The 16,672-nt window shown below is 39.9% G+C and overlaps 1 protein-coding gene across 5 annotated transcripts in view; it reads right to left on the bottom strand.

Moving 5' to 3' along the window:
* LOC140467142 (uncharacterized) overlaps positions 1-16,672 on the bottom strand; it is a 99,862-nt gene that overhangs the window by 19,261 nt on the left and 63,929 nt on the right. For 3 of the 5 annotated variants that reach the window (XM_072563218.1, XM_072563219.1, XM_072563217.1), the window contains exons 10-11: positions 9,175-9,264; positions 5,370-5,438 (exon numbers count right to left, since the gene is read on the bottom strand). In XM_072563218.1, the coding sequence (XP_072419319.1) occupies positions 5,370-5,438; positions 9,175-9,264 (159 nt within the window). Of the gene's footprint in view, positions 1-5,369; positions 5,439-7,483; positions 7,526-9,174; positions 9,265-16,672 lie in introns of those variants that run through there. The other 2 variants (XM_072563220.1, XM_072563221.1) reach the window with 2 other exon arrangements.

Below are 16,672 nucleotides of genomic sequence, written 5' to 3' on the forward strand. Positions count from 1 at the left end.
CTTGCCTCCCTTTCTGCTTTCAAATGCACGCAGCCAATTTGAAGGTGCAACCAAAATAAAAAGAAATCAAACACACTTCAGATTGAACTTGGCTTGCAAGATATCTGGTAGACACAAAATGGAAAAATGTACATTGCAGAAACAGCTATTAAAGAGACACCAAGTGATAACTTCATGATCAATTTCAGTAGTTTATATAAAGACTAAACTAGAGGCACAGACAAATAATACTTCAAAAACAGCCAAGTAAGCGATTGTATACCTTAGAGCTACAGGGCAATCCAAATGACAATTTAACGTACCTTCCTCTCTGAACTCATTAAATAAAACAACCTCTCTTACAATGCAACATGTTAATAGTCAAATTTTCTCGAACAACAACAGTGGACAAATATGGCCTGCTGCAGATCAAGTTGAGTGGTTTATTTTCTGAAGGGACTTTGGCCTTGAGCACAGAGTGGCATAATAAAAATGCAGAACCAATAAAAAAGAAATAAGATGTGGGAAAAGATTATGTTGTATCTCTTCTTTGACTGTTCTCACAGAAGAAGTTAATGTTTGAATACCATGGATGACTGAGGGCAGGTGGACCCTCAGACCGCAATCTATAACCAACAGCAACTTTTGGAATGAAGCCAGCCATTCTCTAAAATGGCAATGCCCTCTCATGCTTCAATCAGCTGTTCATGTGGAGGCTTGAGTCAACAAAGCACACTTGCTGTACACATCTATGCACAGCTGGTTGGTTGATATTCAATACGGAGAGCTTGAAATGATCCTTCTGCATTGAGTGTGACTAACTGGCAGCACTGTGGGCCTATTATGGAAAAGAGCTCTAGATGTGAATGCAGCATGTAGCATATCTCTAAACACTTTCCTGGTGAATTAAATCCACTGTGGGCAGTCTCGTCTGAGACGTCTATGTGCGAGTGTATCTAATTCTGCCATGGCTGCACCAACAGCTGGATGCAGCTTGGTTAATCTAGCATTCTATATCTAGCTCCCCTCTTCAGCTCAGAAAGAGGCCTTAAACAGAAAATCCACTGTGCCAATATGAATAAGCTATGGACAACATTAGAAATATTATCACAAAGAACTTTTAAAGACTTCTTAAGGGAAAAAAAAGTGAAAGGTTGAAATGATACCCTATCAATATGCTGATTCATTACTGGTCTACTAAGTGGAGCCAAGTCAAACTGACTGCTAGGTCTAGATGGTCAGTTAAACTAAGCAATACAAATAATACAAACCACATAAAATTATTTGAATTACACATTTGCCTTTCAATCATGTATCCACCCACAAACTATTAAAAAAGTTTCAGTACCATAATATTTTATGAGGTAATTTGCAATCCTTTATGCTTAAAAACAAGCAAATATTGCTCAGTATTTTAATGTAAGTGCATTACAAATTGTTAGATCTGGCCTTAAAGAGTGACCTCTAATCTGTCCTTACTTGTTAGTAAAACACCAACTGTTCACAACCCTCAGCATACCATGTGAATTTGTGTATTCACAATAAGTTGAGCTCTCAGCTGCTCATGTTCTTTCATGTGACAATGTAAACTGAGCAAAAGAAACGTAAGCACCTTGTAACTCTATGCCCTGGACTGTGTACGATCTGTTGATCAAGAAGGTTTTTCTTTGCTGTGATATAGCTTGTGCAGGTCATTGGAAAGTTATGCACACGTTGAAAAACAGTATTTTGTAGTCCTCAACAATGTTAAAGAACCTCAGTAAAGTGGAATTTAAACTTATACACCATATTGTCCATCCTCTGGATGTCTCAAAGTGCTTAAGAGCCAACAAATTACTTTTAAATTACAGTCACTCCTTTACCATGGTAAGGTTTCATAAATAATAAATAATAAATCAAGAATTACCTAAATAATAAGCTAACCTGGAAATATTCAAGTCTGCCTGCACCTGGAGAAAAAGGAATAAATTTATGAGTCTGAATTTTCCAGGGGTATCAGGATGCCATGAGAGTTCCTGAGTCCACTGTTGTTATCGAGGAGGCTTCTACAACACTTTCGGCAAAGCAGAAAATTAGCTGGGTGTCCCTTTACTGTCTGGATTACAGATGGCGAGTGACTCCTCCAGGTTGGAGGTCCAATGAGAAGACCCAGACCACTGACTGACCTGCAGTCTGACCAAGAGATGCAAGACACTGCTAAGTCAGCAAGGTGACCTTGAGGATGCCTTAAAATGTAGCAACTTTCAGGAAAATTAAAAACTGAAAGAAGGCCAACTAAAGAAAACCCTCCACAGGAATGCGTTTGGTTGTGGCTTTAGGATAATTGCGGCTCATTTATTGAGTTGGTGAGAGGGGGCGCTGTTGCCCTTCAGTCGGTTGTGGAGAGGCTGCCTCCTGATTGCTGTCTGGCTCTGGACTCTATTTTTAAGGATTTTTTGCATGCAGCTTAAATGCTCACAGTAACTCCGTTCTGACTTGCCTTTTAGTCACACATAAAGCCAGGCAGTTTTTTTTTAATGCTGATCAGCAGTGAACAATGCCATCATATTGCAGCAGCATCTGTTTTTAGATTAGATTACTTACAGTGTGGAAGCAGGCCCTTCGGCCCAACAAGTCCACACCGCCCCGCCGAAGCGTAACCCACCCATACCCCTACATCTACATCTACCCCTTACCTAACACTACGGGCAATTTAGCATGGCCAATTCACCTGACCTGCACATCTTTAGACTGTGGGAGGAAACCGGAGCACCCGGAGGTAACCCACGCAGACACAGGGAGAACGTGCAAACTCCACACAGTCAGTCGCCTGAGGTGGGAATTGAACCCGGGTCTCTGGCGCTGTGAGGTAGCAGTGCTAACCACTGTGCCACCGTTCCGCCCACAAAGGCTACATCTTAAGGCATCTGTGCCAAACATATTAAAAGTACAGCAACCAAAAGGCCATATCTCAAACTCTTAGGGTAGTAGTCATCGGTCAAGTCAAGGAAGACCCTGTTCAGTCGTGATGTGGAGAAGCTGGTGTTGGACTGGGGTGGACAAAAGTTAAAAATCATATAACACTAGGTTATAGTCCAAAGGTTTATTTGGAAGTATTAGCTTCCAGAGCGCCGCTCCGTCATCAGGTAACTAGTGAGGCAGGATCATAAGACACTGAATTTATAGCAAAAGATCACAGTGTCATGCAACTGAAATGATATATTGAACAACTAGATTGCTGTTAAGTCTTTCATCTTTGGGTTGCAGGTTTTGGTTCATTACTATGTAAATCTCAGAACTCTTTTTAAGTCACATTCTCAAGATAACTTAAGGCTTTATAAAAATAAAAAGTGACTTTTTAGCAGGTTGTATGCCATATGCATGCATGCATGCCCGCGCGCACACACACACACACGTCTATGATGTGAATTTGCATTTGCAGATACATTCTATGTTTGCTCAAAAAGCACGCAACCCGCAGGCAGTTAATCCATATAACATTTTATAAAACTCCTGCTTCGGAAATAGAAAGAGTCAGACTCAAGATTGAGATTCTAGCAGACTCTAACCTCAAACCTCTAATACAGTGTCTCAGTTGAGATGTCACTTTTTTTTATATATAAAGCTTTAAGTTATCTCAAGAATGTGACTTAAAATGTTCTGGGATTTACATATTAACGAACTGAAACCTGCAACCCAGTCTAAAAGATGAAAGACTTAACAGCAATCTAGGTTTGTTAATGTATCATTTCAATTGCACGACACTGTGATCTTTTACTATAAATTCAGTGTGTAATGATCCTGCTCCACAGCTACCTGATGAAGGAGCAGCGCTCCGAAAGCTAATCCTTCCAAATAAACTGTTTCAGTCTGGAAGTCCTGACACAGGAAATCAAGGCTAGCCTCCGATATCTGTCCATGGGCTCAGAGAAAGCCATTTGGCTGCTTGCAGCTGTCATATTCAGGGGGTCAATGTCATCTCAGTGCAGGGTATGGGTCACAATCAATCCTGATGATCCAGGGATTCACAATAAGTCAGTCAGGGAGCTACACAGAGATCAGTCAAGTGTCCAGTGTCCAGTTAGTTCATGGAGTTAGGGTTGTCAGCTCAAGTCATTTAAAGAGGTGGGCGATGGTCAGTACTGGGAGTCCATCCACTGAAAACCAAGGTGGGGTTATCAAACATCATTGTTGTTGGAGGGAAGATGGGGAACTCAATCATGGGGCTTGCAGGCAGCATGTTGAGAGGCAGAAAAAAATAATAACTATAAAAAGGAGAGTACTCAACATATAAATGGTTCATTTATAAGGAATAATGCAGGAGAGGTGGCTCATTGACATTTAGCATTACTCTTGATGTAACATAGGCAGGTGGAATGTTGACTTAAATACCTGTGGCTGAAGGGGTGCATTGGAGGGAAAGCATAACCTGTTCACACCTAAAAACAAAGTCAAAAACAGTTGTACTGAAGATTCAGAGCTCTTTGGCCACTAAGATTTGGACAGAATGACAGGAGAGTGAGGGAGAAAGAGAAAGAGAGAGAGAGGTCTCGTATAGAGAGAAGAGTGTGCATAAATACAGGAGGAAAGATGATCTCCATTCGAAGAGATAGAACCCATAGCAATCTAGATAATCCAGAAGATGGGGGGTGGTGGTGGTTGCAGGGGCAGGGGGAGTGGGGCTGATGTGGGGCCTCCCTGCTGTTTTTTAGTTTGGGATTTCTCTGGAAATTGGGAGAACTGTTTTTTTGTTGATTATTTAGCAAAACAAGGAGAAGTGAACTTGATGAAAAAACTGGAAGCAAATTTAAACGGATTCTTGTGGAAATTATAATTGTGCTGGAACCAGAACATAATGTAGAACTAGCTTCTTTTTAAAAGTAATTTTTTAAAAAAATCAAGGTAGAAGTTTTAGAGGGATATCTTTTCTATAGCTTAGTACAGTAGTTGCCTACTCAGTATTGTTAAGTTGATGTTGATTTTGTTTGGTGCATTGAAAGTTTGTTGCATAATTCCTTTAAGTTGGTCACTGGAAATTCAAATCCCAAATGGTTGTTGTTCATTAGTGAGGTGATAACATTGGCTTAAATATTTTCTCAAGTGTTCATTAATCATACATTTCATCAACAATTCTCCACTAAAATTCTGACATGGACATTTTTAAGTATATATGTTCACAGATACCTGGATTTACTTGACCTGATATTTTCACACTAAATTATTTAAATATCAACTAATTGAGGAAGCCCCTGGAAATCAGTTTGTTAAAGGCCAAAAAGTATTGGCATTGTTGTTTTAAAGATTACGACATAGGGAGATAAAGGATGGCACTATTAATTCAAAGTATAATGAGTATCCTTAATTATATACATTAAATATTTATTTGGAAATCTTCATTCTGATTTTGTTACCTTTTCAAGAGAATCAGCTTTGTTCTCCCACAGATTGCGTTTGTTGGCTACATCTCCTGGTCTGATATCCTGAAAACACAAATCAACATGGTTTATCTTTGTGTACCAATTCACAACACTATAACCAATAAGATTCCCAGTATTGGAAATGAACAAAGTAAGCATCATCAACTGCATTTGTTGTGTAGTGCTGTAAATTTCTTTTCCCCCAATGGCAGTGTTCTTTTTGTAAGTGTTTTTAAAAACTCTAGATTTTAATTAGTTCTTTTCTGGGCAGTACGTCCACTAAAGTGATTCGTTTCTGTGTGTTTTTCTCCAGCATTTCAACAGACTTCTGTTAGCTTCTGTAAGCAAGCCAACCTTCCATCCATTGACTCCATCTATATTTCTCAGTGCCTCAAGAATGCAGTCAATACCATCAAAAACCCCTGCCACCCCTGTTAAAATCTCTTCCAACCTCTTCCATCGGGCAGAAGGTACAAAAGCTGGAACATATGAACCAATAGACTCCAAAACAGCTTCATCCCTGCTGTTATTATACTTCTGAATGGACGTCTCAAATTTCAAATTTAATGTTGATCTCGCTCTTTGTGTGCCTTCTGTATAACCATGGCATCATATTTTTCATTCTGGATGTAGGTTTGCTCATTAAGCTGAAAAGGTTTAGATTAGATTACTTACAGTGTGGAAACAGGCCCTTCGGCCCAACAAGTCCACACCGACCCGCTGAAGCGCAACCCACCCATTCCCCAACATTTACCCCTATGGGCAATTTAGCATGACCAATTCACCTAACCTGCACATCTTTGGACTGTGGGAGGAAAGCGGCGCACCCAGAGGAAACCCACGCAGACACTGGGAGAATGACTGTGTGGAGTTTGCACAGTCAGTCGCCTGAGTCAGGAATTGAACCCAGGTCTCTGGCACTGTGAGGCAGCAGTGCTAACCACTGTGCCGCCCAGACATTTCCAGACATTTCATTACCTTACTAGGTAACATCTTCAGTGGACCTCAAGTGAAGCAATACTGAAAATTCCTGCTTTCTATTTATATGTTTGGGTTGGTGATGTCATTTCCTGTGGTGAAGTCACTTGCTGTTCCTTTTCTCAGGGAGTGGTAGATGGGGTCTAACTCGATGGGTTTGTGGATAGAGTTCCGGTTGGAATGCCATGCTTCTAGGAATTCTCATGCATGTCTTTGTTTGGCTTGTCCTAGGGTGGATATATTGTCCCAGTCGAAGTGGTGTCCTTCCTCATCCATATGTGAGGATACTAGTGAGAGAGGGTCATGTCTTTTTGTGGCTAGTTGGTGTTCATGTATCCTGGTGGCTAGTTTTCTGCCTGTTTGTCCAATGTAGTGTTTGTTACAGTCCTTGCACAGTATTTTGTAAATGATGTTAGTTTTGCTCATTGTCTATATAGGGTCTTTCACATTCATTAGCAGCTGTTTAGTGTGATGGTGGGTTTGTGGGCTACCTTGATGCCAAGGGGAGCATGGTTTCTCTTCCCCGAGGTGTTCAACAGTGTGAGGGATCTGTCAGAATGGAAGTACAGCTCCACATGTCTGAAGGAGCCCTGATTTCCTGTCAGAAATGGAGAGCTCTTTCACTGCATAAACAAGGAGCAGTGTGTGTCATCTATCTGTATTTGTCACTCCTTGGTAAATCCAGTCTGCCAAGCCCTATACAAACGAGAGATACTGCAGGAGGATATCACGGCATGACAGATGCTGTAGAAACGTTGAAAAGAATATTAAAGTCAGAGATTATACAGCACAGTTTGAAATAATAAACTTGGTTCACTGTAGACATTTTGCAATTTGAGGATAGTCCAATCACTTCATGGCCAATTTACATATTTTTGGGACTCATTGGAAGAGTTTTGTTCAGATTTCTTTTTCAGTGGGAACAAAGTGGGTGGGAACTCAAGATGGCACAGTGGCACCATGCAATGATGTTCTAGATGTGAAATAAAGTTGAAAGTCATTGTTGACAGCTCTCAAGCAATGCCATACCTCATAATCCTGATATTGTAAAGAGTCAGCAAAAGAGGACAGCAAGCTTCACAGGAGCAGCTTTGATGATGGATAAGATGTGATAGTTGTACTTGAAGCCAGAGAGCATTGATAAGTCAAGAAAGTTGGCAGTAAAAGCAAGTCTAAAAGGTAAAACCACAAAAAAAAGTTAAGAAGTGATACTTGTCAGTAAGACTAGAGAGAAATACAGTCATTGAATTCCTGCAGTGTGGAAGCAGGCCATTTGGTCCATTGAGTCACACTGACCCTCTGAATTGCATCCCACCCAGACCACACCCCTCCCCTACCCTTTTAACCCTGCAATTCCCATGGCTAATCCACCTTTCCTGCATATCCCTGGACACTGTCGACAATCCAACAAATCTGCACACCTTTGTACTGTGGAAGGAAACTCATGCAGACACAGGAAGAATATGCAAACAGTTGAGGGTGGATTCAAATCCGGGTCCCTTGCGCTATGAGGCAGCAGTGCTAACCACTGAGCCGCTGTACCACCCCAGTGAAAATAAAGAAACTAGTTTGAAGAATGGTAATTTTTCCCTGCTTTACTGAATTCAGTCATTACAAATATGTGAGCACAGGGAATTTTATGAAAACTTGCTCTGGTTTGGCACTTCTCAAATCATTGAGACATTTAGACATTGTTACTTGTAAAATGTAGTCACTATCTTGATGGTTAGTTAAGAAGGAAGAAATAGCAGAATATATTTTCAAATAGAAAATGGACCGCAACAGCTTAGATAGATAGTTCTCAGATAAATATTAGAACTCAAATTTTGAAAAACACAAGTTTAAACCTGTTTGTGTAGAAGAAACAGTTCATTGAAACAGACAGTGCCTGAAAACTGGCAGGAATAATGAGGAAGTGAAATATCTGTATTAATCACACATATGCATTTCCCATCAATTATAAAAAGAAAGCATCACTGAAATTTTCATGTCAGAACTTAATGGTCTTTTGTGCCATGTCCTTTGAATGGAAAGAAAAATCTCTGATGTATTTTGAATGCTATTGACACTAAATAAGCTTACAACCTCTGGAATAATCACTGAAATATACAAAATGGCAAAAATGAAACTGCACAGTTGTAATAAAAAGAACATGTGATAACTGGATCTTTTCTGGAAAATCTTAAATAAGCTTTTAAATAATAATTAGATTGTGGACTAATTCAGTTAATGATCAGTTGATTAGGATGCTAATCATTGTTACCTGATTATGGAATCTGCATTGATCAATCATTGACTATGTTTGATTGCACCATTCTTCTGAGTTAACTCTTTGTTGCTCTAGTTTTCTGTTTTGTTCAAAGTCTTCGCTTTTTTCTTCTTTCTTCACATTTCCTCAACTTTTCTGTTTTCATTGCTTGTTTTCATTTATTTCTATTGACATTTCTATCTCTTTCCAACCTATCTCTTCCATTCACGTCTCATGCTTTTCTATGACTTGACTGACGTTGGCTTGAAACTCAGACAGCACTAATACTTATGTAAATATTGTGACTGGTTGTGTTGGTAATATAGAATAAATATGATAATGTAGCAAAATTAATGGACATTTTAGGCACTGATGTTAGATCTGATTCTCCAAAATAATGTTCGAGGCATTCAGTGAAAATCATTTTGTAATCTGTCTTTCTAATTGAAACAAAGATGTACTTTAAGTCTTACCTTAATATAAAAGACAAATGATGGAACTTTCATGGACCAGCATCATTAGAAGCAATAATTATGAAATGGAGAAAAAAAATGAACAGCCTAAGATCGCTACCTTACATCCAAATGTTTTTCTGGATTCTTGAGCTCTAGTGACCCATTGGTTGATGCGAACAGCAACCCTCACATAAAGGCCTACTGTTTCCTATCATTATAAATAATGATAGAATTAGAGGCAATGGTACAGTTAATGCATCCTAATAGAAGCCGCTTAGCGTGATCATTAGTATGTGGAACTGATCAGTTGCTGCGATTCTTTGTGAAATGACTTTTAACAAGTAAGGTATGGTTAAGTGTTATATATGATCCCCTTTCCTTGTGAAATTGACCATTGTGAATAACCCATGACCACTCAACTTTGCATATGCATTAGGTTTTTACCCAAGGGCTATGCACAGAAATGTTCTAAAAGTTAAAAGAAACAGTAAGTGAAACAAATAAAATATGTGCTGCCATAGTCTATTGCAACTCAACAGAAATCAATATACTTTCACAGCATTGTATCTATAATTTTCATATCAACTCAAAAGTTCCTATGGGTGATCACACCAAGTGGCTTCAACCATCACTCAGCTACACCTCATGCTCTTTGCTGTACTTTATAAAACAAATTCCAGTGACACAGATCTATATCAGACCTGTACAGTGTAACATGCAACATGCTCTGATATCTTTCTTCATTTTAACAGCCAAATAGGAATGTGTGTTGTTGGCAAATATGGTTGTGAGAGTTATGGTGCAAACAATTAGTTAAACATTAAAGTTAGCATTGAAGCTTCTCCAGTAATTAGGCAATCAGTTCAGATATGTATTCACAAATACTATGGTAAAAAAATCTATAGCAATATATTAATAAGTCACAGTATTTAATGCAAAATTGATATTCTGTTTATTTCCCTCCAAACTATTGTTATCTTTTCAGTCAACCATAACAACATCTGGTTTCCGTTGTTACCAAAGACTGATTGAATCCACATTGACTTGAATGGAACACTGACTGAGGATTAAGGCAGCTACATTTGTAACATGAGGGCCACCACAATCAATATTCTGGTTTTAAATGTCATTCCAATTTTCTCCAGGCATGGTTTCCAGGTAATACTTTTGCCTCTCAGCTCTAACGTAAAGAATTTAAGTCCCATCTTAAGCCTCTATCCAGTAGTGAAGCAGCACTATCTGTATTCACACATTTAGCTTCCAGTACTCAAGTACTCCAGTACACCAAGGGCCCAACTGACATACCTACACTGAATGTCAGTACAATTCTTTGCATACTCAGGATCATCCAGAATATGCTGTCTAAATGTAGCATCACATCTAATGTTGGACAATACACTCTGCAGACATAAGGAACATGTACATACAATGTACTTGATTCATTACAAAATTTTTGACCACCATTTGCTTGTTTACATCTCAACGGAATGTCTTTATCAATCAGAGTCAAGATGCCTGATATAAAATTTAAAGTCTGGCAGTTAACAGTCAATCGTGTTTAAATGGTGCATTCTCCATGTCAATACCACTGCCAATCAGAATTCTTTTCTCAAGTTGCATAACGTTGCTTTTCCCATTAAATTGGTATTCTTTTCACTTATTCAGATGAGTACAAGATGAAAAATCTTAACAAATGTGATTTTTTTCAGCAACAGTCTATAAATGTATATTTTTATCTTTCCTGTCAGTTTCAAATCTGGTTGAAAAGGAAATCATTTTACTTAAAAGGTGAAAACCCCTCAGGGATGCCCTTCTGAAAGATCTGGATAACACTACAATTAATTCCCTTTTATAATTTTATGTTGGATTGAAGTAATATTTTATGATTATGTCTTAGCCATTAACCAGCCCAGTTTGAATTTCTTTAATTGCCTTACTCAGCAATCTGAGTTAAAAGAGGGCTAAGTGCCACAGTCCCAGTAAATGCCTAGGCGTTGGCTTGTCTGGTTCAAAACAAACAGCATATTTGTTTTAATTACACTCAGTGCAATTTAAAGGCCTTTATCAGTTTTAAGGAAATGACCAAATATTTGATTGCAGCAGCTGGAACTTAATAAGAACTTAAACTCAAAAAAAAGAATCAAGTTGATGATCCAAAGTTCACACAAAACAGCAGAGCTCTGAAAGCTTGTGATTTCAAATAAATATGCTGGACTTTTACCTGGTGTAATGTGACTTCTCACCATGATCTATCTTGGCTACATACGAGCTCTGCAGAATCACAGATGCCAGTCCTCAGCCAGTTCAATTTGCTCCAGCTGATATCGAAGAAAGACTGTTGGCATCGGATTCTGCAAAGCCTGGGCACTCTGACAACATTCCAGCAGTGGCACTGAAGAGTTGTCTTTTATCATGTGGTTTGATGCTACAGAATGAGTCTGGGTTCATGACAGATGGGTCAGTGGAAGGCAAATTAAAAACTGTTTTCCTGCTTGGACTTCAACATAACATTATTTATTATGTATTAATACTAAATACTACAAACATACAACAGCAATAGATATAGCAGGCTCTGACTTATAGTTGTGTTAGGTAAAACCTTATGGACGGCATGGTGGTGCAGCAGTTAGCACTGCTGCCTCACAGCACCAGGGACCCAGGTTTGATTCCAGCCTTGGGCTACTGTCTGTGTGGAGTTTGCACATTCTCCCTGTGACTGCGTGGGTTTCCTTCGGGTGCTCTGGTTTCCTCCCACAGTCCAAAGATGTGCAGATTAGATGAATTGGCCATGCTAAATTGCCCACAGTGTTCAGGGGATGTGTAGGTTAGGTGCATTGTCAGGGGTAAAAAATAAAATAGGGTAGGGGAATAGGTCTGGGTGGGTTACTCTTTGGAGGGTCAGTGTGGACTTGTTGAGCCGAAGGGCCTGTTCCAAACTGCAGAGATTCTAATTGTAAACTACTCTATCTTTTTTCTGTGTCCCTGCCCATGTGCTCTCAAGAATTATAGTCATCCTAATGTGTGATGGTGCACATCAGTGTTTTAACTCCAATCATTGTGCCATTTATACTCCATTATATACAGCCCCTTGACATCATTACAATGTTACTCCAATGTCCTTATACCCTTATAATACAATGTGGACTCCAGAACAAGTTGCATACCTGGCCAAGATGTTTTATTACAGCTACAACACTGACATTTCTACTGCATATTAGAAAATTGCCCAGTTATGTCCTCCCCACAAGAAGCAGGAAAGGTCAAAGCTGGCCAATTCCCTCTCCACTGGGCTACTCTTCACCATCGGCAAAGTATTGGAAGGGGTCATCAACTATGTTATGAAGCAGCACTTGCTCAGTGATAACCTGCTCCCGGAGTGTCAGTCTGAGTTTCACCAGGGTGACTCAGCTCTTGTACTCATTACAGCTTTTGCCCAAACACAGATAAAGAGAACGGAACTCAAAAGACAAATTGAAAGTGACCACCCTTATTAGCAAGGCAGCACTTGATTGAATGTGTCATTCTGGAGTCCTAGGAAAACTTGAGCCATTGAAAGTCATGGAAAAATACACTTTGTTGGTTGAAAGCATACAGAGCACAAAGGAAGATAGTTATGGTTGTTGAAGGCCAATCACAGTCCCCTGACAATATGACAGCAGTTTCTCTGGGTAGTGACCTGAGCATCTACCTTCATCCGCTTCATCAATGCTGTTCTCCCATCATAACAACATAACAACAAAATCCTTGGGACTATCAGTGATTGGAAACAGAATTGGAAAACTATATATGTTCAATGATAACGTTAGCAGGTCATATGGTGGGAATTCTCAGCAAGTAAATTAACTCCTAACTCTGCAAAGCCTACATCTACAAGTAGTAATGCAAGATCTCGATGAAATACTCTAATTCCCTGGATGACTCCAACTCAAACAGCACATAGGAAACTTGATGGTATCTAAGACAAAGCAGTTTGCTTGACGGATACCCTATCATGTTTTTTTAATTATTCACTCTATCTGCCAAGGTTTGCCTTAGGCACCACCTTCCAAAGTCACAATCATGGCCATCCACAAGGACAAGAACAGCAGATGCAGGGAAGTTCCACCACTTGCAAGTTCATTTCAAGCCATCCACCGGATTTGAAATTGCATTGCTGATCCTTCACGGAGGCTGGATCAAAATCCTAGAACTCCCTTCCAACATCAATGTGAAAGTATTTACACCACATGGACTACAGCAGCAATAGAAGGCAGCTTGCTACCACTTTCTAAGGTGGTAATAAATGCACCCATGACCAGAATGCTCACATCCCATGAAAGAATTTTTTTTTAAAAAAGCATCTTTTTTAATTAGACTTAGGTCTGCAAATGCAAATAAACCATATCCGCAGGACAAAACATCTATATTTTATGAAGACACCTTGCTAGAAATTCCTGTTCTTTGCAACCACAGTTTAATTGTTAAGGGGATATACTTTTGGTTACACATCAATCATGTATCTTCAAGGAGGTGTCATTTCTTTGCAATGGAATGTAACTCCTGATGTCTCAAGAAAGTACGAGAAGAAACATTTACCTCAGTGTACATGATTCTCAATTCAAAGATGGAATGACACCTGATGACCATTGCATCAAGCCAATGAAAAGTGGTAATTTAGGCAGTTTTGCAATAAGGAATAAGACAGTCAGAATTAGGACGATAAGAGCCTACGTTATTGGGGATAGCATTTTTAGCATAGATAGAGGATTGATTAACTAATAGCAGACAGAGTTGGGAGAAAGGAGGTATTTTCAGGCTGGCAACCTATTACAAATGGAGTGTCACATGGACTGGTGCTGAAGCAACAATAATGTACTTTATATACTAACGGATGATACACCTGAAATGTACTATCACCACATTTGTGGACAACACAAAAATAGGTGGACATGGCACTAGTCAGAAAACAGCTGGACTACTACGAGCAGTTTTAGAACAGTTCTCTGAAAAGTTATACTGGAATTGGAGGCCATCCAGACAAAGTTTACTAGGGTGATTCCAGGTACAGAGGGATTTTCTTAGGAGGAGAGATTGTATAGATATGGCTTGTACTCATTGGAGTTTGGGAGAATGCTGGACAACCTTATTGAAACATACAGGGTTTATATGTGGTTGCATTAACTAATACCTCACTTTAGCGACAGTCATTTAGCTTCTCTCAAGCTTAGAATGTAAACAAACAATGAACAATAATGCCAAGAGGGAGAGCAGTTTGCCCTTAAGTCCATACACATGACCTTCCACTCTGCCCAGCGTATGTTGGCTAGGAGCTGGGGTTACTTTGTGACTTCCAGGTCAGGTCCATGCCCCCAACAACCCACCCTCCCCTCCTGGCACCTTCCCCTGCCACTGCATGGTTTGCAAAACCTGCACCTACTCCTCCCCCCTCACCTCCATCCAAGGCCCCAAAAGAGCCTTCCACATCCAAAGTTTCATCTGCACTTCCACAAATGTCATTTATTGTATCTGTTGCTCCTGATATGGTCTCCTTTACATTGTGAGAAAGAGCCCAGTCTCCCCAGAGTGCTTTAGGCAACATCTCTGGGACACCCACACCAATCAACCCCACTGCCCCGTGGCTGAACATTTCAACTCCCCCTCCCACTCTGCCGAGGACATGCAGGTCCTAGGCCTCCTCCGTCGCCACTCCTTCACCACCCAACGCCTGGAGGAAGAACGCCTCATCTTCCGACTCGGAACACTTCAATGCCAGAGCATCAATGTGGACTTCACTAGTTTCCTCATTTTCCCTCCCTCCATCTTACTCCAGTTCCAACCTTCCAGCTCAGTACCATCCTGATGGCCTGTCCTACCTGCCAATCTACCTTCCCACCTATCCGTTTCACCCTCCTCTCCAACCTATCACCTTTATCCCCATCTCCATCCACCTACTGCACTCTTAACTACCTTCTCCCCAGCCCCAACCCCCTCCCATTTATCTCTCCACCCCGGGGGCTCCCAGCCTCATTCCTGATGAAGGGCTCCTGCCCGAAACGTCGATTCCCCTGCTCCTCAGATGCTGCCTGACCTGCTGTGCTTTTGCGGCATCACTCTAGTCTTGACTCTGGTGTTACTTGTTGACTGATCAGGCTTTACATCCATGCCGCCAAGCAGCTTGATATTAAATTGGTGCCCTAACAAATGAGAAGCCATTTAATATGCTCATTCTGACAAAAAGGACCTGGGTGTTTGTACAATGCCAAGCTGCCACTTAAATTTGGAGCAGTTGATTGTTTGATCTACAGAGCAATCATAACCACATAGACACTGATTCATAATAACAGAGTACATCAATTCCTGTTTTATTACACGGTGCTATAAGATTTTTACTATTGCTTTGGTGGAGGTTGTCATATTTTAGTGTTTTATAATGATGGTATCTGGTTTGCATTAAAGTAATAAACAGAGCTAGGTAAGCATATGACAGAGAAATGAAGCACTAAAACAAAAGCATATTCTGAGACAATTAGCTAGCCCCAGGAATTGGACTGATATAGGGCAATAGCAGGCCAGTATGTTCCCCATCTGACAAAGACCTCAAAGATTGCCAAAAACACACTCACCAAAAGGGTCTCTTTGATTCAAACTAAACCACAAAGGATGGAGATAAGAAGATCAGGTGTACTGCAACCACTACTAGTGTAATTAGCAATCAGATGCTCTGCACAGATTGGTAGCCATATGAGTAATACAACATAAGTAATGAGAGAACATTTTTAAAATATTTCACTAGCTCTAGCTACAGATAACCCTAATTGTATAAGTGTACATTATTGACATACTTTCATTGACCTAAACTCAGCTGTTGTGAAATCCTCAACCATGCTTTTGCTACCCCACCCATACTCAAATATATGAATGTTATTCTCAGAAGGTCTCAAATCTATCAACATCTGAGCATATTCATTCAAGCATCGGTCCCGTGTTTGCTATCTACACTGCCTCTCCAATCCGATAATAGCTTATGTTCAAATCACTTCAGGTCTCACGCTTTCTATACTCTGTAACCTCTGACTGTGGAACCCTGCAAAATATTTGCATGGCACTAATTTGGAAGGGGCAGAAAGTCATTTAGATGGGATATTGATAAAGAAATATAAATTGCTTAAGCGATTGAACAAAATTATGAAAAGTGGAGTTCAATATGAGCAAACAAAAGATCCAGTTTGGACCCAAGAAAAATAAATTGGAACTTTTTCTAAATGGTGAGAAACTTGGAACTTCAAAATGATTTGACAATTCAAAAGCACAAATGATTAAAAACCAGTACACAAGTACAGAAAGCAATCAAAAAGGTAAAAGAAATGTTGGCATTTTTCTTAATGATTCTAGTATACAAAGGAGGAATATATTTTCCCAGCTGTGGAGAGCTTTTGCTCACTCTAACCTATAATAACACATTCAGCTTTAAGGAGTGCACGTGAAAAAAAATGTATTTGTCTTAGAGTGAGATTATGCCATCTGGTCGTAGACCGTCACACAAGGAGAAACAACTTTTCTGCATCTACCATGTCAAGCCTCCTAAGAATTATGTATTTTTCAATAAGGTTACCCCTTATTCTTCTGAACTGCAATGA

Source organism: Chiloscyllium punctatum, chromosome 45 (assembly GCF_047496795.1).
Source record: "Chiloscyllium punctatum isolate Juve2018m chromosome 45, sChiPun1.3, whole genome shotgun sequence".
NCBI classification, from domain to species: Eukaryota; Metazoa; Chordata; class Chondrichthyes; order Orectolobiformes; family Hemiscylliidae; genus Chiloscyllium; species Chiloscyllium punctatum.